At 40.7% G+C, this 23815-nt stretch overlaps 1 protein-coding gene across 3 annotated transcripts; it reads right to left on the bottom strand.

The window, feature by feature from the left end:
* stag2b (STAG2 cohesin complex component b) lies at nucleotides 1–23133 on the bottom strand. Of its 3 annotated transcripts, none has more exons than XM_070836402.1 (34): nucleotides 22975–23133; nucleotides 20783–20911; nucleotides 20617–20698; nucleotides 20352–20495; nucleotides 20112–20208; nucleotides 19883–19959; nucleotides 19486–19690; nucleotides 18163–18314; nucleotides 17052–17125; nucleotides 16806–16929; nucleotides 16180–16278; nucleotides 15906–15985; nucleotides 15656–15763; nucleotides 14870–14981; nucleotides 14647–14764; nucleotides 14453–14556; nucleotides 13597–13689; nucleotides 13397–13486; nucleotides 13070–13273; nucleotides 11996–12066; nucleotides 11753–11840; nucleotides 11569–11649; nucleotides 11358–11450; nucleotides 10374–10548; nucleotides 10135–10274; nucleotides 9851–9952; nucleotides 9599–9747; nucleotides 8229–8357; nucleotides 7798–8024; nucleotides 6001–6220; nucleotides 4968–5075; nucleotides 4755–4881; nucleotides 3167–3244; nucleotides 1–1935 (listed from the first exon to the last, which is right to left on the bottom strand). In XM_070836402.1, exons 2-34 carry the CDS (start codon nucleotides 20824–20826, stop codon nucleotides 1912–1914), a joined length of 3819 nt encoding a protein of 1272 aa, XP_070692503.1. In that variant the 5' UTR covers nucleotides 20827–20911; nucleotides 22975–23133; the 3' UTR covers nucleotides 1–1911. The 3 variants fall into 3 exon arrangements, with proteins under 3 accessions (XP_070692503.1, XP_070692505.1, XP_070692504.1); XM_070836404.1 differs by having other exon boundaries at nucleotides 23108–23129; XM_070836403.1 differs by lacking the exon at nucleotides 22975–23133 and adding an exon at nucleotides 22618–22675.
* Nucleotides 23134–23815: the final 682 nt, after the last annotated feature.

Below are 23815 nucleotides of genomic sequence, written 5' to 3'. Positions count from 1 at the left end.
TGAAATGTGTTGATTTTTATTCAAAAGTTACTGTCTCCAGACAAGTACAAATCAGAAAACAGAGTGACTGAAAGAGGATGGGATAATAGACAACAACTTAGAGTGTAGGCAAGAGTGCAGAGAAAAAGAACAAAAAAAAAAAAAAAAAAAAAACACAGAAATGGCCAAAAGGAAAGAAAGAAATTAAATTTGTATATATACACATGATCTAATAAGAATTTATACCAATGTAGTGGTAAGTAACAAACAATAAACAGTACTTTTTCCTTAAAAGAATTTTCTTTTTTACTTACATAAAATAATTAGGCAAAACACATATAGGCTGTTCATCTACTTTATCACATTACATCTGACCACCTCATGTTTCATGTTCTAAGAAGCCAATTATCCACCTTTAAACATGACTGATCCTCTGACATGGAAGATTACTGTGAGAGAAGGTGACCTTCACAAGCATGTTTAAGGCTTAAGCATGGAATGACTACAAAATAACAACCTCAGTAGACAAAACATTTCATTAAAACTTGTGTGTGACAAATATATGTCAAAATCTAAGCTTTGTCTAGCTGCCACAGCGCTGCTGAATAACTTTCATCTTCAGTATTGTCTGAATGACTACCTTTCATGTTTAACATTTGAAATCTTTAAGTATTTTGTGACAGGACTTTTCATGTTGAGAAAACCTTAAAGCTGAATTTCACAAGTCTTTTCATTAGTTTTATCCAAACTAATTTACATGTAGGAAAAAAGGTAGAAACCCGAAGACATTATCAAGACAAAAAAGAAAAAAAAAAACCAAAACAAAACATAAAAATACAAATTTAAAAATCTTCCTTGATGCATGGCTTCACATGCTTTCATTTTTTTTTTTTTTTTTTTACTTACACATTTCTCAAACTTTGTGACTGAAGGTTGAAAAGTTGAAAATAAGAAAACAAAAAGCACATATATAAAATCAGCACCGATTCATATATAACTTTTATTTAAAATGTAGAGATACCCATTTCAACATTATGCTGCTGGATTTTAAGAGAAAAAGATGTGTAATATTTGACCGAGCTGCTTTCTGCCAGAGCCCACACAGTGGCACTCCTGGGATAAAAATCTGCTCTTTGTTGGGAGGGGGGGGCACATTTTTCTAGTAGATGGTGCTTAAGGAGTGGTCCAAATCTTGGGGTAAGCTCTAGGACTTACTGCTTAACAGTGTGGAGCATTCAGTGGACTCTGGGAATCTTCACAGCATAAAGGGATCATGACTGATTCTACGTGACATCTCACCATCTTAACCACCAGTGGTTATCAGGACCTCAAATCAGGCCCAACAACAGGGAAAAGAAACTAAAGAGATAGAGGGAGAAAAAAAAAAAAAAAAAAAAAAAAAAGAGCACAGAAACATAAAGACCTCCATCCACTTGGCTAACACAGTACAAGCAAGCTACTACAGTCTGTTTATAAATTACTACTTCACACCTGGTAACTTACTACAATTGTAAAAAGGGTTAGACATAAACAAAAAATGTTTCTTAAGTTAAACACACCAATTCATCCCCGTTTAAAACAAAAAGGAAAGAGAGAGAGAGAGAGAGAGAGAGAGAGAAAAAAAAAAGCTATTATGGATTTTTCTTCAGACATGTCTCATATCTAATAGGTTTGGAAGTGGCCTGTTACACTATTTCTGAACAGGAAGAGCTTACCCAAGATTATAAAAGTAAATATTTGAAACAAAGTCCTCTCTGAGCAAGCAACACTGAGTGTGGGTTGTCATTGGTCCACGTGGAGTACAAGCCAGAATTTTTTTTGTTTGTTTTGTTTTTTCTTACAGAAAACACTTCTGTTTTCGCATCTAAAATTCTCTTTAAATACAAAGCGCCTCTTCTGTTATCCCAGCGTCAAAATCATCTGGATATTAGCTTAAAACATGGACACCCCAAGGACCTAGAAGAAGCAAAAAATGATTTAATAACACGTTAGAAACTCACAAAAAAAACATTGGCAGGCATATGACCTGCTGATATTGGAAAACACAAAAACACTAAGTGACTCTCTGCTGCGTATGACTACGTGTGGTATGAAAACTCACATATATAATAAACTCAGACTAATACACAAGTATGACAGTTTATTATATTGCCAACTTTTCGACTCTTCAAATTTATGAAATAAAAAGTCATGATCTATATTATCATCTATGATATCTATGAAGTGAATGAGATGCACTACAATCAAAGAATACAAGTGAGTTACAAGTTAAGAACCAAACTGGTTGGTTCACAACAGACGGTCATCATAAGGTGTTGAAGGGGAGAAAGTGATCTACCCAACCATTTAAAATAAAAAAATCTAACAAACTATTTTGTTTCATTCAGAAAATGTAACAATGTTGTGGCTTTCGCCAGTTCACAGCCAAAATATAATATAATAATTGGCTGTTTAACATTTCAATATGGAGAGCATTTGCTTTTTTTTTTTTTTCAAAATAAAATCTCATCTACAACCAAATCGTAAGTAACATTGTGTAAAAAAAGGCAGAGGGTGCAGTGGGTTGTGTCAAGAGGCAAAAGCTGAGCAGCTAAGTGTGCTGAATGTTGTTTCTTTGCCCAGAAGTAGATAACTGGAACAGGATTCTATGTGTTTGGTGAGGACAAAACAGATTCCTATCATATTTCTTGTGACAATTCAATTATTGAAAGTATACACAAAGCATGCTCACATTCAGTGCTCTATAGTGAGGCAGTGTCTGTGGTGCCCTGCATTTCAAAGTCTTGTGCAAGAACAAACCCTGAGGCAAATCCCCAGGGTTTCTTAAGGTTGAGGCATGTTGAACCAAGGATTTAGGCCAGCAGTACATTTGGTAATAAATATCATTTGGCGTGTTTACATTTGGTACTGTTGCATTTGGTTGGAGTGCAAGCAGGACGGCCAGCTGAACTTGTCCAAATATTTTTCACAGCCACATTGAGCATCCCAGGTAATGTTACAGGTCGCAAGCAATCTATTCTTGATTTACTCCCATGGACTACTTCTACTAGTTTTTGTGCAACTCTTCTTACCTTGAGGGAAACCTACAGCTCACTCTGTGCCCCACAAGCTTTTACAGCAGGCCATTATGCAAATCAGCACGAAGGGTGAAACAGAAGTGTTAGTTTAGTGTTCAGATGGTTCTTACCGATTCATCCATGATAGAAGCAGGGTCAAAGTAGTCTGGCTTGAGCTCAGATCTCTCACGACGGTTCTTAGAGGGTGGCTGGAAGAGAAAGATGACGCTTTTAGAGCAGATATTCCAACAACTTTCCCTGCTATGGCAGCTGCTTTCACAGACATCCAATGAATATTGGAATAATCGTTGCCCATATCAAAAATTAGGGCTGAACAAAAACCATTAACATTGTGATACTATGGAATATTAAACAAGATGATAAATAATTTCAGCATTTAACTCCTGCAGCTTAATTTGGAAAGAATTTATCACACATGTTATGAATAGAGTAAATTTAGAGAAACTAGGGCAGTTGTTCAATTTTCTGGTTGATTCAACGTGACATTTGGAGCCTTTTCCCATGGAGTGCAGCACTGGCTTAAGAAACCAAAATACACATTTGCCACAGATAAAATTTTGTTCTCATCATACATGGTTCTGTGGTGTTGGCGTAAATGGTCAAATAAATTAGTCATGTTGCCTCATGTTGTACTAACAGTTGCAAGGCCCCGTCGAAAGAGTACATTTTTCATCATCTTTTAAAAAACCAAAAACCAGATATATGCCTCCCCGCAGGCAGCGGTTCTTTTTGATGATTTCTTTTGTCTTCTGTGCTGAGTATGCATGCGAAAGCAGTAACCAAAATGTAATTAAATCAGGATTTAATATGGTCTTACTCACGAAAAAACTTGCTAACTTGGTTGGATAAGCTCTAATAAAAAAGTCAAAATGAATGGAAAAACTGTGAAAGGAGCTGAAAGCATTTTGGAAACTACTGGGCCATAAAACAAAAGTAAAATAAGGACTGCAGTGTTTTGCTCAGGATGCTCATTGATGACGATGATGAGCACTGAGCTGCTTTCACTGACACTGATAAATGACTTGATTGGTGCCGTTTAATCCAACCACTCAGAAAACAGTTCATCAATAAATTAATAGATGATATTAAATCACGTCACAAAAAGTGCTTTCACTGCCCACACTGATTTTGAAAGCAGTTAAGTTTTTTGTGAGGCTCCATATTGACCCAAGGTGTTGCTGCTGAGATGCACTCGGGCAGGCAGGATCTTTGGGCAGCTAGTACTTAGCTGGTGGTGTGAGGTAGCCTGACATGAAACAACAGAGCTTGAACAGGTCTTTAGGATATTTGTTTGAGACAGAGTTTTGAAGGTTTAAATTCTGAGTGTCTCAGAATTAAATCAGATTGCTGCATGGCACTGCATCCTGTGTTGCGACAGTAAAATAACCAGACCACGATGAGTCTCCAGATGTAACATCTGTCCTTACTGTTCTCACTCTAGGCGATAGATATAAATATAATAAAAACAACAGTAACTAATGTTGCCTGCTTGCGACAATTTTACCAGTCGTCCAAAAGTGATGTAAAAATGCCAGTTAGCTCTGTAATTTGACCTTCTAGGACAGGGACTCTCCTCTTGTGTCTGTGCCCTACATACACAGGATCCCTTTTCAAAATCAAAACAGGATCTAAAGATTACCGGCACTTGATTGAATTAACATTAATAAACACATCAATTCAGTTAAATATGTATCTTACCAGATCAATGTCCATGGTGTCAAAGTCCATGCCTTCATTGAGGTCATCCATACGACCCTCAGATGACATCATCACATCCTCCACAATCGGCTCTTCGTCTTCCTCCATGAGCCCAGTGCCGCGACGACTACAAAAATCAACAATTATATAATTATGGAAACATTTACTTTTAAAGAGATTTCCATGACACATCTGTGCAGGCGTGTGTCTTACATAGCGTGCTGCAAATTGGTCCTGAGCTTGGCATAGTTCATGGCTCTTTCCTGCTGCTGGCGTGCCTCTTCTTGCTGTCTCTGAGCCAGCATCCACGTCACCTGGGAACTAAATGCACGAGAGCGCATTAATTAGCAATGTTTTTAATCCACATGGGCTGGGTACTTAAACTGGAAATACCACAAGGGCATCAGATACAACTATATGGATGGCCCACTGGCCTGGCGCCTATGAAAAGTCAGGTTGGATAAATAAACTAGCCAGTCACTGTCCCTGTAGGGCCAACACTTGGCAGGCTGTTAAGTACAAGAATTCTGCAACCGTTTACTCTAAAAATTAATAGTATGCAAATGGGAAATTACATTTAACCCTGTCCTAATGTATTTTGGCTCATATTCCAGTCGTCTCAAAGAGTGATCCACTGAACTAAATCATGGGCCTGGATATAGGACCACGTATATCTATAAAATCTTGTGTTGGGAAGCATTAGGATGCAAGGAAATAAACAATAATTCATTCAAAGAAACGGACCATCAAAGAGGTTTTGAAATGCTGGGACAACACGGCAAATGATGAGAAACAGTGTTGGACTGAGGAATCTAGATGTTTGAGAAAACGCTTTTAAAAGGTTTGATAGTACGCACCATGGAGCAGAAAGATTGATTGAAATAGCCATTTTAATTAAGCCCCCCTACGGAAACTTTTAATCATATACAAAAATCAAGAGCAAAAGTGAACACCAATGACCTAAATCGACACTGAATGGGTCCCAACAACTTTCATATCAAACGTTTTAACGTCTGAAGTGGTTTTGTGTTTTTGGAGCCTGGCCACCTAAGATGTTCTTTTATTTCATGAGTTCAGTTTGCATGTTACACCTAAACTTTAATCTTCTACAGTGAAGTTGTTTTCATTTAAACTTTGTTAAAAACATCTTGTATGTATTGAACCATGACCTGTAACGTGTATTGTACCGAACTGTGATTTCAACGCATCATTACACCTCAGGAATGCCACAGTCAGGCATGCATACTTGTAATCCATGGGTGTCTGGTGGTGCTGAGGCGTCTGTTGATGGTGCTGTGGGTGTTGGTGGGGCTGCTGCTGGTCGTGAGGGAGGGGATAGACCCCCATGAAGCTGTCATCACGACCTCTCTTCGGGTCTCGCATGGCAGTGGAGGTGAGGTGGGGGGACGGCATCATGACTGGGGTCTGCATGCTCTGCTGCCACACCTCACTGCTGCTGCTCTCCTCTGGAAAGAAATGGCCAAAGCGTTGATAGACAAACTTGCAACAAAAATTAATGGGTACCACGACAGAACACCACCCAACAAATATCTTTACACCGTCGCTGGGGTTTTACACCTTTAAAGAGATGTTGGGAAGATGGTTTAGTATTTCCGAATGTGGCATATTCTCAAAGAATGTGGAATACAGTACTGCATGGAAATGACCACACACACTCATTGCACACAGAGGCCTGTACTTGCACAGAAGGCAGGGTTTGAGGAGAGTAAACCAGAAATAATCCTGACAGTGAAATCCAAAACTAACGCAAGTAGGAAAAGGTGCACAACTCCATCAAAAAGCAGGCAAGCAAGCATGTTTACATTCATACATACATACACACAGATTGAAGTGACTCTGTGTGATTGGTAAGGAGCAGTTTGACTCTCTTCCACCATCTGCTGTTTAATCTCCTCACCCATCAGCTCGGCTGGCTGAGCCGGGCTGCTAGGAATGCATTTGGGTTAATCTGGGCTCCAATGCTGCTTTTGTACCATCAGTGCTGGGATATAATGCATTTAATTCTCATGAATCACAGACATTATATGTTCAGTGTATCTCTGTGTTGGCTGGCTGAGTTTGAACTGATCGATGGTTATAGTTCACAACACAAAACTGCTGATGTACAGTTTTAAAGCTTTACAATCTGAGCTACACTAAATCTGAGTCAAATTTCAAGTTTTGGACCATATTGAGATAATAGTATCACACAGTTGCTGTATATTTGTCAGCTGCACATCTATGATACGAAACTTTCATCTAAATAGTGCTCAAGTGGTACTGAGGGACCTGAAGTGTGCTAAGCAAACACACCCCACACGTTTAGACCACCAGCCTGAACCGCTGATACAAGGCAGGGTGGGTCCATGCTTTCAAGTTGTTTATTGCAAATTCTGACCCTACCATCTGAATGGCAGACATTGAGGCTCATCAGACCAGGCAAGGCAATTCCGCTGCCAAATGTACCCTTAGTTTCCTGTTCTTAAGTGACAAGAGAGGGACCCAGGTCTTCTGCTGCTGTAGCCTGTCTGTTTCAATGTTCGACATGTGCCTTCAGAGATCTTCTTCTACATGCCTTGGTGGTAACCAGTCGTTGTTTAAGTTACTGTTTTTTTTTTTTTTTATTTGTTTTTTTTAAATCAGTTCAAACAAGTCCTGACTTCTGCTATACATAAGGCATATTCGCAGAGATACCTGACTCTCACTGGATATTTTCTCTTTTTCCAACTGCATACCATCCCCTTTAAACCCTAGAGATGGTTGTATGTGAAAATCCCAGAAGTAGAAGCTGTTTCTAAAAATAATTAATTCAACCTATCAAAGTCAGTGAAAATATTTTTCTTCACTATTCTGAATCTTGATCTGAACTTCAGCAGAACGTGTTGACCATGTCTACATGGATAAATGCCTTGAGTTGCTGGAGCGTGACTAGGTGATTTGATCTTTGCGTAAATGAACAGTTGAACAGATGCAATAAAGTGGCTGGTGAGTGCATAGTACTAATCATTATTAATGATTTTGTTGATTCTTGAGTGAGTTATACCGTCAGGCAGCTTCCTCTTGGCTGCTGAAGTTCCAGCTGTAGCAGCAGGAGGCTTGGTCTTCTTGGAGCGGATGGAGGAGCCTCTGCTGGAGTAGCCACTCATCACCGACATGGTATCGTCATCACCGCCAGCCTGCAGGGAATTCCTGTAGGAGATGAGGGGGAGCCAGCAGTCCTCTCGCTGCAGTGCCATCTGGAACGTCATGAAGCGCTCCAGGTACATGTGGCTAGAGAGAAACAGAGGTCACACAGACAAGATGAACAAACTCATGCATAAAGAGGACAAACTTAACACACAAAACCAGGTGCACATTCCAACTGGAGGCCTCACATCAAGCACTCACGCATCAGAAACACCAGTTGCACCAGTTGTCACAAACACCTGTTACACTGAAGCCCCCCCACCCGTCAGCTCAGCAGAGAGAACTTACACAGTCCTCTTGTCTTGTCTCATAAGCTTGGAGGAGAACTCGCTGAGGATGTCCAAGAAAGCCAGGTTGAGGGGAGGGCCTCCCTCTCCTTGGGGACTAGGATCCTTAAATGCAAATTCGATACCATCCCTGAGAGAGACAGAGAGGAAGAATAACACACTGTGAGCAGAGAAAAAGAATTGGCTTCATCGATATAGCTGCTCCACACTGTGTAGTGAAACTCAATGAGCTTTGAGAAAACGGAGCTTTAACCAAATTTGAAGGACACAGGTCACATGGCACGTTTTAAATCACTAGGCCACCCGTATTCCTGCTACAACACTGACAGTTTGTCTCAATATTTATGAACACTTAATTTGACCGTTTGCCAAACATTCTTCAACAGTGTCTCACTCATGCTGAATCTCACTGAAACTGATATTGCAGTCATTATAAAACCTTCATGAATGCTTGATATTAATCTGATTATATGTGGATGATCAAACTGGATTAGTGTGTCAAGTCAGAATGACTTCCTAATGTTCACTACTAAGACAATTAATAGGCATCTTGTTCTCTTCCTTCTAAACAAATCCTACTGATTTGAAGCATTTTGGATATGACTCTGATATGATGGCGAAGGGTATCATATCAAACTGTGCTATAATGTATTGCTGTGCTACATCACTTTGAAAGTTTAACACAGTTTTAAATACTAGATGGACACAAAGCAGAATCTTTAGCCTGTCTTTCATTACTTTAACACCCGTTACATACCCAGCATATCCCATTACATACTGTACCCATATGTTGCACAAGTGTAGGGGATACCCAAGCTAACATAGCAAATGTTCACACAACGTCTTTCCTGGAACCTGACTGAGTTTCTAATCTAATAATCCACACGAGAGGAACAACATCAGTGTGATGGGAGTGCTTCTGTACACTCAATGAAAAGAAACTTGTATCATGTAAAAAAGGTCAAGATCGCATGGGAAATATTTTCTCAGTCTGCCACAGGACCATGTTTTCACAGGATGATGGGAAATACAGGATGTGTTATGTTGTAAATTTTGCTACATCAAGGAACACACTGTGTTGCGCTTTGATTAGTATCTGGGTTCCCAAAAGAGTATCTAACAGACCTGTTTTGATGGCACTGTTTTTACATATTTTTCTACAATACTTTCAGTGCATGGGAGGAGGCAAAACTGCAACACTTCATATATCATTCACATATCATTTAAGCCTCTCCAAAATCTAGAGGAAAAAAGTTACATGGCAAGAGGAAGCATAGTATTGAAGGAGTAATCTGTCAAACAGGACAGCTCCCAGGTCAAAGGCCAACGATGTAAAAAGTGCAATGCAACGAGAAAAGAATGAAGCCTTACTTGTGCAGCATAGCAATGGCATCTCTGGTTTTGACTTGATCAAGACCGAAGGTTAGAGAAAATCGACGCGCCAACTCTTTGATTCCACAGAACGAAGAGGAGGAGCGATCGAACCCATGACCCAGTTCAGACAGCATTTCATTGAACAGCTAGCAGGAAGAGATACATCAAACAATAGGTCAACATTCTCTTAAAAATGGGACAAATAGAACTACTGATTGAATGAATGAGTGACGTAGTGTGTACACCAACCTGCTGTAGACTGAGGATGAGTGTCTTGGCACATTGAATCTTGTCGATTTGCCGAGTCTTACTCATAGTCTCCTTGATGATGTCACCATAGTCATTGTAATACTGCAAAGAACAAAAAAATACATTACAGGGACATTGAGAATTATCTCTGTATGTGGGAGCTCATTAACATGTCTAATGTGTCTGGGTATGGGTTGCTCCTGCAGTCCTCCTATTGCAAGATGTACAGTGACTGGCTATAATGTACAATTACATTTTCTTAAATGACAAAAAGTTCCACTTACTCTCATGTACTGTTTAAAGATGTCAGCTCCAGTCTTCATATCTACCACGCAGTAGATGATCAGTTTACAGTAGGCAGCCAGGAGGTTTCTCCTCTTGTGCAGGGCTTCAATCTTTACTGCCTCATCATCCTGTTGCCCGTCTGAAATAATAATAATAAAAAAAAAGATAGTAGTTCTACAGGCTGCACGTTGGCCAATTTGAAAAATGAGCTGCTACAACTGCACATTTGCATTAGTACCTGTGCTATTTGTGTCATCGTCCTGGTCTATGAAGACATGATTCAGGATGAAGGAGAGCAGTTCAGACTGCAGCGAGTCCTCTGGGGAATAGACCAGAGGCTCCAGGTGTTCCCTGCCTCCGGACACCATCTGGTGGCTGAAGATGAGCAGGAGATCACACAGGATGGTGAATGCCTGTTGGAGAAAAGAGAGGGGAGAGGAAAAAGTTCAATCTTAGTGGACATAATCAAAATTCAAAAGTTCTTATAGTAAATGAGACAAAGACAGAGAGAACTGAGTAGACATACTTCAGGCTGATAACTCAAGCGCATCCTCCACCTTTGCTCTTGTTTCAGCATACAATGCTGCTGTGAAATATTTCTGACTAGCCATTTCATATTGTGTAACCAAGGTCTGAACCAAGTGAACTCAGAAACCTCAGTTTTCAACACTGTAAGGTCTAATTGGCTGCCTTCCTGACTTTCTCTGAAAGTTCAGGGTGATGTCAGATGATGTGGCTATGCATATTCATTGCTATTCCTGTGTATTTTAGTTGAGCTCGACAGGTATTACACACCACGTATTGTTAGGTGATTGCGTTTGATCCATATATGTAGTAGAAATTGAAGTGTTGCCAGACTTTTGAGTCATGTGAGGAGGGTGGCTCCAGCACATCTCCACCATACTGTGTTTGTTTACTTCTTGTTATTGAAACTAGTTGATTGTTGTTCTCATTTTGATTTGCGCTCTTTCGTGCAAATATGAAGTAATGATATTCTAGTGAGGCAATTTCAATGAGCATTAGGTGACAGTGGCAAGGAAAAACTCCCCTCTACGTGTTGCTGCTTTAAAAAAAAATAAAATAAATAAATGAAGAAATGGTACAAGTGTATGGAAAAAAAGGTAAAGATGTCCTTATCTGGCTCGTCTTTTAAGCAGATTTTACTACTACTACCGCTCCTGCTGCTACACATGCAGATTTGTTGTTCTCGTGTCTGCGTCACCTGTTCTTTGACAGCTGTGTTGACGTTGGTGAGGTAGCGCTGACACATCATACAGAATGCCCTCATCTGCTTCCTCAGGGTCACCAGGTCATCCTGATTAAAAAAAACAAAAAAAAAAAAACAGTAAGAATTATTTAATATCACACTTACACCAATCCAACTATTTTCTGAACAGCATAGGGACGATGAACTGGGCTTTAAGAGATCTCACCTTCCTCGAGCTACCCTCAGATGACTTGGCTAGGTGCCACAGGATCACATAGTGGGTACACTGCAGCGAGTGGATGACTATCTGCTCACAAGAAAAACACACAAGGTAAGATAGGTTATTATCCATTAGTATTCACAAAAACTGACAATTTGTTGAGTCGTGTAACTTGACTATATTTAACAACCTGCTCAGGCATGTCTCCATTCTCTATGCCTGTGTTAAGCAGCTTGAAGTTGCTGGTGAAGAGGTCCCACCCCGACAGGTCATGTGCACTGCAGAAGATGTGAGAAAGTGAAAGCCTCAGTCAGTTTCAGACACATGTGGAATCACAGGTAACTATTGTTCTAACTGTAGGTATTGCGAGTGGTGAAAGGGGGATATGAAGTGTATGAGGAAGCAGGTACTCCACAGAGAATACATGTCATACTTGTGAAATGCTGTGATCCTCTTTAGAGTTGACAAAACCTGATAAGCATCATCTTCATCAGCATCTTCACCCTGAAAAGAGAAATTTTGCATACTGTTAGAGTTTATGGATCAAGATGTCTAATCATCTGATAAAGACTGAAGCATCTAGAACAAGGTTGGAGATTTGTCAGATACAATTGAAATACATCTATTAGGCTTCTTCACATACTATTTGATAAGATTGTCTCAAACTGTTTCACATCATCCCTGTAAGGTATGCTTGTAAAACAAACAACTCTGAGGATCCACTACATCTCTTATTAAACAACAGTCTAAGACAGGGTGGGCAGTTACCTAAAATTAAAAGTCAGGAAATTTTTCACATTTTCAACTCTGTTGGTATTGCATTTTTTTGGTTTTGGGGAGGATCAACCTTTCCTGTCCCTTAACATAAACACAGGTAATACTTTTCAACTTGAATGTATCCTTATCAAACATTGCAGAGACAGAGACATTTGAGTGTATTGAGCATTCTCAGCAGGATTTTGTTTTTGTGCAAAAACCCAAACCAGGCTGAGACCACCACACTTGTATTAAGGTCTTGACTGGTGGGCCAGGCCCAGTGGCACCAGAAGGACTTCTATGATCCTCTGGCAGGTACTCTCAGGTGGGGAGGGTGGGGCAGACAGAGGCATCCAGACTAGGGTCAAAACACAATGCCTGCAGCTGAAGGGCAACCACTGACCCACAGCCTCCAGAGGAGTACTTAGCCAGGCAACAAGAGGCGAAGACAGAGGGCCAAGACTCGGAACACCCGCCCGTAGGAAGAAGCAACAAGTGATTACTATGACACTGGTGCACTGAGCCATGTCTTATTTGGAGATGAATAAAAGTTTACAGTGACCATTGGGGTGCTTATGCAAGGAGGCGGTCACAAGGAAGGTTTAAGCAACAATACATAATAGAAGGCAAACGTGGCGGTGATAATATTAAACTATGGGTGCAAGAGGTTTAGGGCCACTTTACCAAAAGGGCAATGAATAAGAAACAGGCATGTTTAGTAGCGCTGAAGTGTGCATCCCGTTATTCCTACCTCTTGTAAAAAATCCTCCAGTAGCCTGTTGAACTTGTCCACCAGCTCATCCAGCAGCTGGGAGCGGGCAATGTCCACCCTGTTAAAGATTGTGAACTCCTCATTGCAGAGGGCATGGTAAGTCTTGGAGCACACCTCCAAAACTTCAGTGTCTGTGTGCTTCTCCACAATTTCCCTGATCTGACGCAGCAGGGATTCCAGGTGCTGGATTAGAGAGAAAGAGTGAAACATGATGTGTGATAACAGTCAATGAAGTTAAACAACTTTTTTTATCATGGTAAATTATTATTTCTTCTCATGATTGGTGTTGTCTGAAATGTGTCTCACCTTCTCCAGACGCCCTGTGGTGTAAATTTCCAGGTCGAAGAACTGAGGCAGCTGCAACAAGTTGGTCACCTTCTCTGCATCCACTGCGTACTGTAGCACAAACATTTAAAATGAGGATATTTTCAGACTGATGAAAACAAGCCTGAAGCCAAAAGCCCATCAGAGGAGTGTGTGTTGATAGCAGAGTGGATTAAACAAACCTTGGCCAGTAGAGGGGGCAAAGCCACAGCAAACAGCTCTGTCATTCTGGTTCTGTCATCCAGCTGCGTCTTCTTCTCTTTAGCGGTCATCACCTAATCAGTGATGCAGCATGTTAGCATGTCACAACTACTTAATATTCATGCATGCAAAAGGTAAGGTATACAAACATTTTTCTTTTCAAGTAATATATTTTTGGTTAATTTCAACTTGAGCTATGTTTAGTTTTGTTCAAATTTGTCACACTCACCAGTTGAATCCAATAAGAAATAAAAAGTGTCTGTTAAGCACTAGAACTACATCGAAATATCTATTTGATTAGGATGAATGCCTCATCAATGTTTGCATCTAGCTGTGATGTCAGATTTGGTTAATACAATCGTCTAAAGGGAAAATAACTACACATTAACCACTGCTGTCTCAAACTCGTCATCACAAATTCCCGAAGTGTGTCAACACAAGTACAAAATATAAGAGCACATTCATCAGTATGGAATATATATTTAAAAACATATTTCTCATTTCACAAACACAAATTAACTCCACATAGAAAACTATCATTTTATCACTGAAAATGTCTTAAGTGTTGTTAAACACAGCTGTCACAAAACGCAAAGAAGGAAGTAAAGGTTGGAAAAACAAATACACTAATAGCAGTCATAATGGTTGGATCACAGCTTAAAGGCATATTAACTGTACAAGTGCTGTTAGAACCGTTTGAAGTTGTTTGAAGTGTCGTTGGGTTCAGCTTGCATTGACCTAGCTTTAACGTTAAGTGATCAGCGTTCAACACAATTATCATCATGATGTTTCCGGGACAGTCGGGCCCATGTTAGAAAGTGTGTTAACCAATCTTACCCTCTTCCCTGTGCCTCTTCCAATAGGTGGGTGACATTCGGCAGCCTGGCGTACAGTACACAGCATGATTTCAATCAAGGCGGTCTCTTGTCTGTCTGTAAGAGCTGCAAATAACACAAAACAATCAGCCTTGTCTATATCATGTCTGTGCTCTGAATCACATACAAGTGGCTTGCAAGAAACCAGTGCTATACCTTCCTCTCCTGGCAATGGGTCATCTAGCAGTAAGCTGATCATACACTCCCAGTCCTTTAGTAGCTCTGCACCGCATTCCCAGAGGGAGTCCACTAGATAGGCTGCATGCTCATGGAGCTGAGGAGAGAGACAAATGAAGTTTCAATTGCCTAAATACCTTCCAATGAAGACAGAAGTTGTAACCTTAGTGTGACAGTAAAGGAAATTAGCCTGATAATGTACCTCACTCTCCAGGAAGAAGAAGACAGTGGTCTTAATGAGGTTGGCGTTGGGGCTTTGTCTGCCTCTTCTCTTCGGGGCACCTTCCTCCTCTGGTTCCCGTTGGCTGAACAGTCTTTAAAAATATCAATCATCAGTTGGGCATCACACAAACATAATCCCCACGTACTGCATTTCTTTGAAGCAACAGGAGGCTTGCAAAACTTGTTAACTAAGCTGAGAACTGACTGACTTGTAAAACTAAACTTCTAACAAAGACTGGACAATGAGCAACTACAATCTTAACTTCAGACTTTCAACTGGAGTTAACTGTGAATAAGAGAAAATCTTACAGTAATCCAAAAGCTTCAATGTTTAGTTTGTACGCACACAAGACGTAATGAATGTGTTTTCCCCCCATCAATTTGTAGTCTCTTATATACAATTTTACACCAGCATATAAAACTTTGTTTTGCTGTCGTCTCCGTTTTAAAGTTAGAGGTCTGTTACACCTCTGACCACACCTACCATCACTGATAAGTATGGTTAGGAGTGGTCAGATATGTGCTATGCTGAATCAGTAAACACACCCAACACTGATGTCACCAGGTCCTGAAGTCCACCTGTACTTCACTTTAGCAAGGCAAAGACTTTAACCACTAGAGGTCAGCAAAGACAAGACTTTCAGGGGTTGTCAAGTTACTCTTTCTCACTTGCCCTTAAATTCCACAAACTGAACTCATTCTACTGTGCATTTCTCTGTTCAGTGATAAACAATGATTTTTGAAGTTCGATTTGTGCTCAACATACTTCTTAAAGAGGAATTCTCCAGCTGCAATGGCAACAGGCCTGTGTGCTGAGTAGACCAAATGATAGACGCTCTCACAGTCCTCAGGGGTCAGCACCTCATCTGTACTACTGTAGAGACAGACACAAAAAAAATCAGTCAACTTAACTTCTAAATTAGTAGCCACGGTCTTGCCATTAACGTACAAACTATGTCCCATGGATATATGGCAAACAACATGGAATATGGGACAACACACACACAGCCACTTACTTCAAGACCAGAGTAAGCAGTTTAATTGCTTGTACTGCAACATCATACTCTTTGTCAAGAGTCATGGAGACAATACGGTCCTATGCAAAGAGAGGGCAGATTTAATGAGCTGTTTGGTTAAATGGATTCATTTCATGCACCAGATTCTGTCAGATCACAGTCATAAATATGTATCCATGGAGCATCAGGCCAGTGTTTGTTGCTGTGTAAGAGTGTGAAATAACAGTAAAAGTTGGAGTTGTTGAGTTGAAGTTGTCCAGCAGGTGGTGCTGACCTTGAAGCGACTGGTGAAGAGTTCCAGTCTTGCATTGAGTTCTCTGTTGTAGTAGAGACCCTGGAGAGCTGTCAGACACTTCAGACGTACCTCGCCTTGCTGAAAAAGATAATTAGAAAGCGCTCATTTATATGGAGCATAACACTAAACAGCAGCAATCTGTATATTTATAGATAGAGTTTTCCTCGTATCTAGAAAAGCTGTTTATAATGACTGAATAAACCACCTAAAATGCTTAGATTCACCTGTTTTTGTTTGCTCATTAGACTTGTCAATCAATGCTGGAGCCACAGCAGGTTTCCATCCTGTGTTTGAATTTTAGTGGCTACACTTTGCAATTGAGTCATTGATTGTGCCCATAACAGGCCAGCCCACATGGGTGTTCTCACTTATTCTGGCTGATTAGACATCTGTTCAGATTGATGTTGTGAACAGCTTGGTGATGTCATTATTTGACTTCATCAGGTTAACAGGAGAGAGCGAGATGTCAGTCAAATACAACATGTGCACACCCGCATGACACTCATCAGGAAAATAGAAGTGGATCTCCTGTGTTGGTGGACCATCGGTGTGTAAGGGCTTTAAAAGAAGCCACAAAAAAAGAGTTCAAGGAAATTGTCACCCACCTTATCATGCATCGTCCATCCCACATACTTCAGATAGCTGTCGTTGAGGAAGGCATCGCTGTAGAGTTTCATCCACACTCCAATCTCTTCTATACAGATTGCCCTGATTTCTGCTATCGAATCACTGTTAAAGCATGATACAGTTATTTGTTAAACAGAATACAAGTTGTCTATATTAGCATAGTAAACAACCACTAATCGAAGTTCTAATCTTTGATACTAGATGCACAATACGTGAAGGCGTACCGATATCGATGGACAAAGACTCCTTTGAATATTGCATTCATCATGTTTTCAATCTCGTCCTGATTTTCTTGGAGCTGAGGTGAAGAGCAGAACAAAACACAAGTAAATTTATTTGGTCAAGCATAAAGCCTAACTGAATTGAAAGCTACAGTAAGAGGTGACCAGGAGGCATTGTTAACATAACAAGACATGTGTGACAGCCAACTATGCCACCATGCTGTGGTGTGGCTGCACAGTGAACTAACAGATGGATGCCCGGTGGTGCCTGCTGTTATATAACCTAATAAACTGATAATGCTAGCTGAATAACACTCAGCACTAACACAGTCACTGCAGGTCCACCACCTACAGAGGTGTTGCAGATCTAAAAATGGAAAAGACTTATGGTCACAAGACAGTGCAGTTCACATTATTTACTCTTACTCTGTATGCAAGTGCCTTTCAAAAATAACCTGAACAAAATGGCATGTGGGAGGATGTAGCTTGCAGGTTGGGCAATGTTTACATTTTATGAATTCTGATTTCAATTATTGTGTAGTTCTGTAGCCAAAATTCTTGTCATGAAATGAATACAAAAAGGGCACTGACTGCAAAAAATTTAGAATTTTGCTCAATTATTAATCTGCAATCAATGAACACTATTCTGCTTGCAGGCTACGTGCTTACTTATACAATTTACTGAACTACATGGGCTTAATATTTTTTGAAAAACACAAGTTGGTCTATGCATCATGGAGTAAGGGGGAAAAGTAAGGTGAGTAAGCACCATCGCTGCTGCAACACCTGCAAGACCCATGGTTTTCAACAACTCTGCACAGGCATTTATCTTACATAGAGAGCAGTGTACACATATCAAAGTGAGAGCACACTACGCAAAGGATTTGTTGCTGCTACTTTTCTCTAGTTTGGCACGTGCCGCATTGCCAAATTAGCCCAATAAACCACTGCCCAAAATCACCTGTATCTGGCTAGGATTTGTTGACAATCAATAATCCAGTCAGAATTTGAATCATCAAGTGTGTTTGTATGTCTGGCTAAATGCAAAATGAATATGCCTTGATAAGTGGGGGTTTAAAACAAAAGCAGCAAATTGCCCTGTTGCCACACTTACCTCTTTGCGTTTCTGCAGGAGGAGCTCCAGCCTGTCATTAGCCCTTTTGGCCACCATTTTATTCCTCTCTGCCTCATACTGGCGCTGAGTGTTGTCCATGTTGATGCTCAGGTTTAGAGCTACATTCACCAGGGCTGTCATCAGCTTCATGGCTGCCAAAAACACAAGTGACATCAAGAAATAAGAAAAAGAATTTGCACATAACACTAAATCTTTGACTCAACAATCAATGACTGGCTTATAAAACTAAGTCTGTGAGTTCTTGACACTTTGTGTCTGTCTAATATCAAGGATGTGGAATAAACTAGTCACCGGATAAAGAGTAATCTTCTAACCAAGTTGCACCACAGAACAAATCAAAATGTTTCAGTGCCCAAACCTTAAAGGAAAGTTTGACAACAATTTATTTGTAATAATTTATTTGTGAGAAAATTAATTCAAATGTGGTATCCTTTAACTGAATTAGAATCCATACGCCAAGAGTAGCAAACTGTCCACTTTTAGTGGTCTCCACTATACATTTAACCTCGCCAAGGCGTAGTTAGAAATTCGGGTTACAAAAGGGTCCAATCTAAAATAGCTCTGCACCAACCGACCCACTTCAACCTGCCAACCAAAATATAAAAACAACAAAAGCATGTTACAGTGGAACACAGACAGGTAAAAACAATGATGATTTCCTGTTCAATGTTTTGTCGTCACACCACCAACCCACTAAATTACAACTGCTGCTGTAACTGCACAATGCTGCTGCATTAATGATATTAGCCATGTGTTCTGCCTGCCTTTGGTAATTGTAGAGCACATGATCTGTCCCCGTTGGGTGTCATTGGCACTTCCCCTCAGCAGATAAATACACCTACACTGCTTGTTATTTGTACACAAGTACAGCCAATGATAAAAGGTGTAAGTTGTGCAACAAAACTAAAAAGGAGGTCTAATCAGGCAAAAATATGTAACACCACCTGTGTGGGTGTGCCATGGGTATTAAATGATTTTATCGGCACTTACATTGATTCCATCAGTGACAATGTCACATTAAAATGTGCTGACAATGTAGCCTTCACAATATATTACATTTCAAAACCCATTCCCTGGGCAAGTGTAGTTGCAGTTCAAAATTGTTTAAATCAACAGAAGAAAGCTGTTCATCTTCCCTAAACCTACAAGAGCTCTTAAACTGTGCGAGTGCACAAAAATTAAGCTTGCAGAGAGCAAAAACCACCTCAAAGTTCACAGAAAGAAAACGCAAATTACTGCAATTCAGCACTGACATTCAAATGTACCACACACACACACACAAACAAACGGAGTTCTTCTTACCTGCCAGTGTTGAGGTGTGTCTGAAGGCTCGGACTTGGGAGTCTGATAGTCCGGTGAGAAGGGAAATGACTGTGTCCATCATGTACTCATCATAGATGATACTGTATTGACACTGGCGCACTAGCACTGCGATGAATTCACAAAAGCTTGATTTAAACTTCTTCCACTGGGGTCCTGCGATGGTTAGGGGGTAGTCACCGCTGTCCTACAGAGGCCACAGAGGGAAGAACATCAGTAAATACAAAGATGAAATCGTTGTTATCACAATCCTGCAAAAAACTTAGTTCCATTATCGTTGGCAAGTTAAAGAATTCTAAATTTGATAGTTAATTCAAAGTGACACTTAGGAGGTCAATGGTAAACATGGTGATGATTATACTGGACAAAGTGAAGTTACCTCATCAAATTCCTCTGTCATTCGTCGGATGATCTCAGAGTTCTGCATGTTGCGGAACATTTCTCCACTGACCACACCTGATAAACACAGAGGTTAGGCAAAAGACAATTTACTAAATGGTCAAGAAGACAAACACCAGGAGAAAAACGTACCAAATGTGTTCGAGTGGCTTTGTGAGATACACAGATTCAAATGCTTTCTACAATGCAAATTAATATCATACATGTACCTTTACATCCTGAGCACTGGATGAAGAAATTGATGAGATCTAGCAATGCAACGTCTCTGTCATGTTTGTAAGACTCAATCCAGTCATCAACGACAGACTACAGGAAATTAGAGATAGACACACTTAAAAGTCACAAATCAATTAAGAGCGCAGGCCATTTGTTTTTCATAAGAGTGTAAAAACGATTCTTACAACGTGGCCATATATATATATAAAAAAAAAAGATCTTGCAATACATACCTGCATTGCACTCCTGCCCAGCTTGACCACCTCAAACAGCATCATGTTTTCCATGCCATTCTCCTGGTGGTGGCCATTTATCCGGCCTGCTCCCTTCCCTCCTTTGCCTTTCTCCCCTGCTGCCTTCTTCCCCTTCTTCCCCCCCTGGAACAGAACAGAAGCCATTATGGAATAATGCAGAGTGGGAATCATTGCAGAGATTAGTGTGTAAGAAGTGTTGTGTCATTTCTGGTACAGGCCAAGGGCAGAGGACCACTCTCCATACCTTTCCTTTAGCTGTGTTTCCACTCCTTCCATCGAGATCCTCAGAGAAGTCTGTGTCTGAAGAGAATCGGGTGTCTGTATCCCTGGTAGACACATGCAAATATAAGAATTAAAATTCATATTGACCTCAATCTTTTGAATCTTTTGAAGAGGAAGCAAACACTTACTGAGTATAGGAGAACTCTGATGGTATTTCTGGTGCTGCTATCATTTCTGTAACATCTTCTGGATAACTTCAACTTATGATAGGCTTGAGATCTTCAGTAAATGCAAGACAGGAGAAGGTTGCATGTGACCTAGAATATGAAATGGTGTAATTTAAAGAGTGACACATACACAATTATTGCAGACTTCATGAGATCAGAAACAATGAATGTTGCAGAAGCAATCATCAAACATGTATATGTTCACAGAAAGCACATCCTCTGTCGTGAGCAAATGTTTCGTTGATGCTGTGTAGAGAAAAAAAAAGCGGTTTCACATGGTAACAGGGGGCGGACACAAATGCTCCTGTCACGCTCATCTGTCTAGCCATTGGCTCCCTCTCTTTCTCTGCTCCCCTTGGTTTACAGACAACGTCACGCAATGAACACTGGAGTGTCTTCCTCAATGGCCAAATATGGCACTGCCCTATCCGCCCTATACCTATCTCAGCCAATCAAAAGACAGTATCAACATCAACAAGATACTGCAGGCAACAGAAAAACTATGGCATGGTTGTGATGTGTAAATCAGTGGCACATACATCAAAGGAGAGAGCAAAAGTAACTTTGGAAATTGGGATTTTTACACTGACTGCAATTCAGAAACATCTATAAAAGCATCTCAAGCGGTCAGGGGAGTCTATAAAAGCCCTTAGGGACCACTGTTCAGTCTTGAAAAGGCAAACTTAAACTCCACCCCTCATAGACCCACTTGGGGTGCAGTAGGTGCGTTTTTCAGTACTAGTACATGCGGTGATGACATACAAGTGTGTCATTCTTCAATTACAACAGTACTTACGGGTAGTGTGTAACGTGGACTTTCAAGAAATGCGTCTGATATTAGTCATGGGACTCTTTCACAATATACTGCACACAATGGCCAACATGTGCCAAATTGAGGATCTTATCAGCACATTTTTTTATGAATATATAAAGATCGACGTAAATATTTCCCTCAACTTCAGTCAACACAGTCAACGTAGACTCATGCAGCATCAGCAATAAGCATGATGTAGTTACGTCTTGTAAAGTTTAAACTTAACTAGGATTATTTTTGCTCATAAGAATCTGATAAGTGTGCCTATTTCCTCGATAGTGAGGGGAAACTGCGTGACAAGACGACGGGAATCTATGGGTGTAGACTGAAAAAGTGGCGCCAAATCGGGCAGAGTATCTCATAAACTTGTCACTGCGAAGAGAGACAAGACAATCTTAGACAAAACGAAATTGTGAAGCCCAACAGCGGGGATTTCTGCAAGTCAACCATGCCACAAATTACCGGCTCAGTTCCCTCCAACAACGCCGACACGGCTACGCTCTTGGTCGGCTCCTGTCAAAATTGACGCCGGTGCGGTTGCTAGTGCTAGCGCCACAAGCTAGGCAACCGAGGATTTTGGCGTCTTTTCCCCAGCGTCAGCTACTTGAAATTTGATAAACTACACATGCAATCACCAGCGCGAACAAACTGCGATTTACCAAACAAGAGAGGCGACTGACCTGTAGAATGCAATATCGGTGGATATCGAGAACAGAGCAGCATTTACTAACGCTGCCGTACTTGGACCATAATAACAAAACAACGCAAGCCCTACTGTACTAGCGCATGCTAATGTTGGCTACTACACAATAACGCTAGCCACTAATGTTTCCAAGGACAATAACTGCATTTCGTCTGCACACCAGTCGCATCGAGTGCTTGTCCAACGATAAAGCAAATAAACAAAGGATATCCGCTGCAATTAACGCACTGATAATAACTCCCACTAGTTAGCTATGCTAACAGCTATTGCTAACGTTACCTAAAAAAACATCACGTCCTTGCGTCCTCCATCTTGCCTCGGGAGTTCCAGTACCGTATTGCATAAGCAACAAACACTTTGTTTACAAATATATAAAGTGCAACTAAGTCGCTTGAAACAATAAAACGTTTCTTTCGGCGACGAACTAAATATTTCGCGTTACTGTGCCAAAAATTGCAGTTCGTTAGCTTGCTAACAACCGAAGTAGCCATGTACCGCGAGCTAGCGAAGCGACTTGGTTCAGGCAGACATCCGCGCTCTGTGCTCATCCAGAGCTAGCCTGGCTAGCGAGACGGCTAGCAAAATACAAATCAACTAACTTCCAGATAGCTCTCCGCCATTTTACAGCTAACTTACCTTGTTGTGAAATGTAGTCCCGGCAGAATCGTAACTTTTACTATTCTTACAAAGCTTCCGTCTCAATTCCTCCACAATTCTGTAAAAAGAGTTTAAAAGTCGCGGTCAGAGGCGGTTTCGGACGTTCTCTCACCCCGCTTGCTCCGTAGTTCGGTTTGTTGTTTCGACGACCTGGGAGGAGGAAATCCTGGTGCAGAGCTACCACCTAGCGGCCACGGCGCCCGCATTAGATACAGCGTTGGTGAGCTGACACCTAGCGGCCACTGCTGGGAACTGCAGCGCCAGACCGCCGGGTCTGGACTGGGTTTTGTCTGCTGTTGCAGGCTGCTGAGGGAAATGCCATAAACTACTATCAAGTCAAGAGGTCTGAACTGTTTCATTAACTTTAATCTATTTCAAATCTCATTAGTATTAGTGAGGAAAAGAGAATCTCTGTACAGAGCTCATTACCACCGCGGTACAGTTTCCTTCCATTTCGTCACATACAGCCTGCATCTCAAATTAGTTCATTTGATTCATCCTTCTAGATTTTAACTTGACTATCTAACACGCTGTCTATATATCGGTCTATCTGTCTATAGTGGAATATGCAGAATTCATTGCCTGCAAGCAGCTGCCTTAAATCAATATTTCTCATATTACCAAAACCTGAGTGCTCTTTGGGTTTTATTTGAAATATCAATATCAACAGGAGTTCTTTGCAAATCACATGAAACTTCTGAGAAAACAGAGGGTTTCTAGTTGATATATTATATTTTCAAGTCTGTATAACTGGAATAACTCAGAAGGAAAATTCAGAGCACCAGTTATACAAACCTTTTCTAAGCGGGTGATGAGGCCG

This window comes from Pempheris klunzingeri, chromosome 9 (assembly GCF_042242105.1).
Source record: "Pempheris klunzingeri isolate RE-2024b chromosome 9, fPemKlu1.hap1, whole genome shotgun sequence".
Taxonomy (NCBI): domain Eukaryota; kingdom Metazoa; phylum Chordata; class Actinopteri; order Acropomatiformes; family Pempheridae; genus Pempheris; species Pempheris klunzingeri.
The sequence above is the reverse complement of the archived record's forward strand: the minus strand, read 5'-3'. Positions and strand labels throughout refer to the sequence as shown.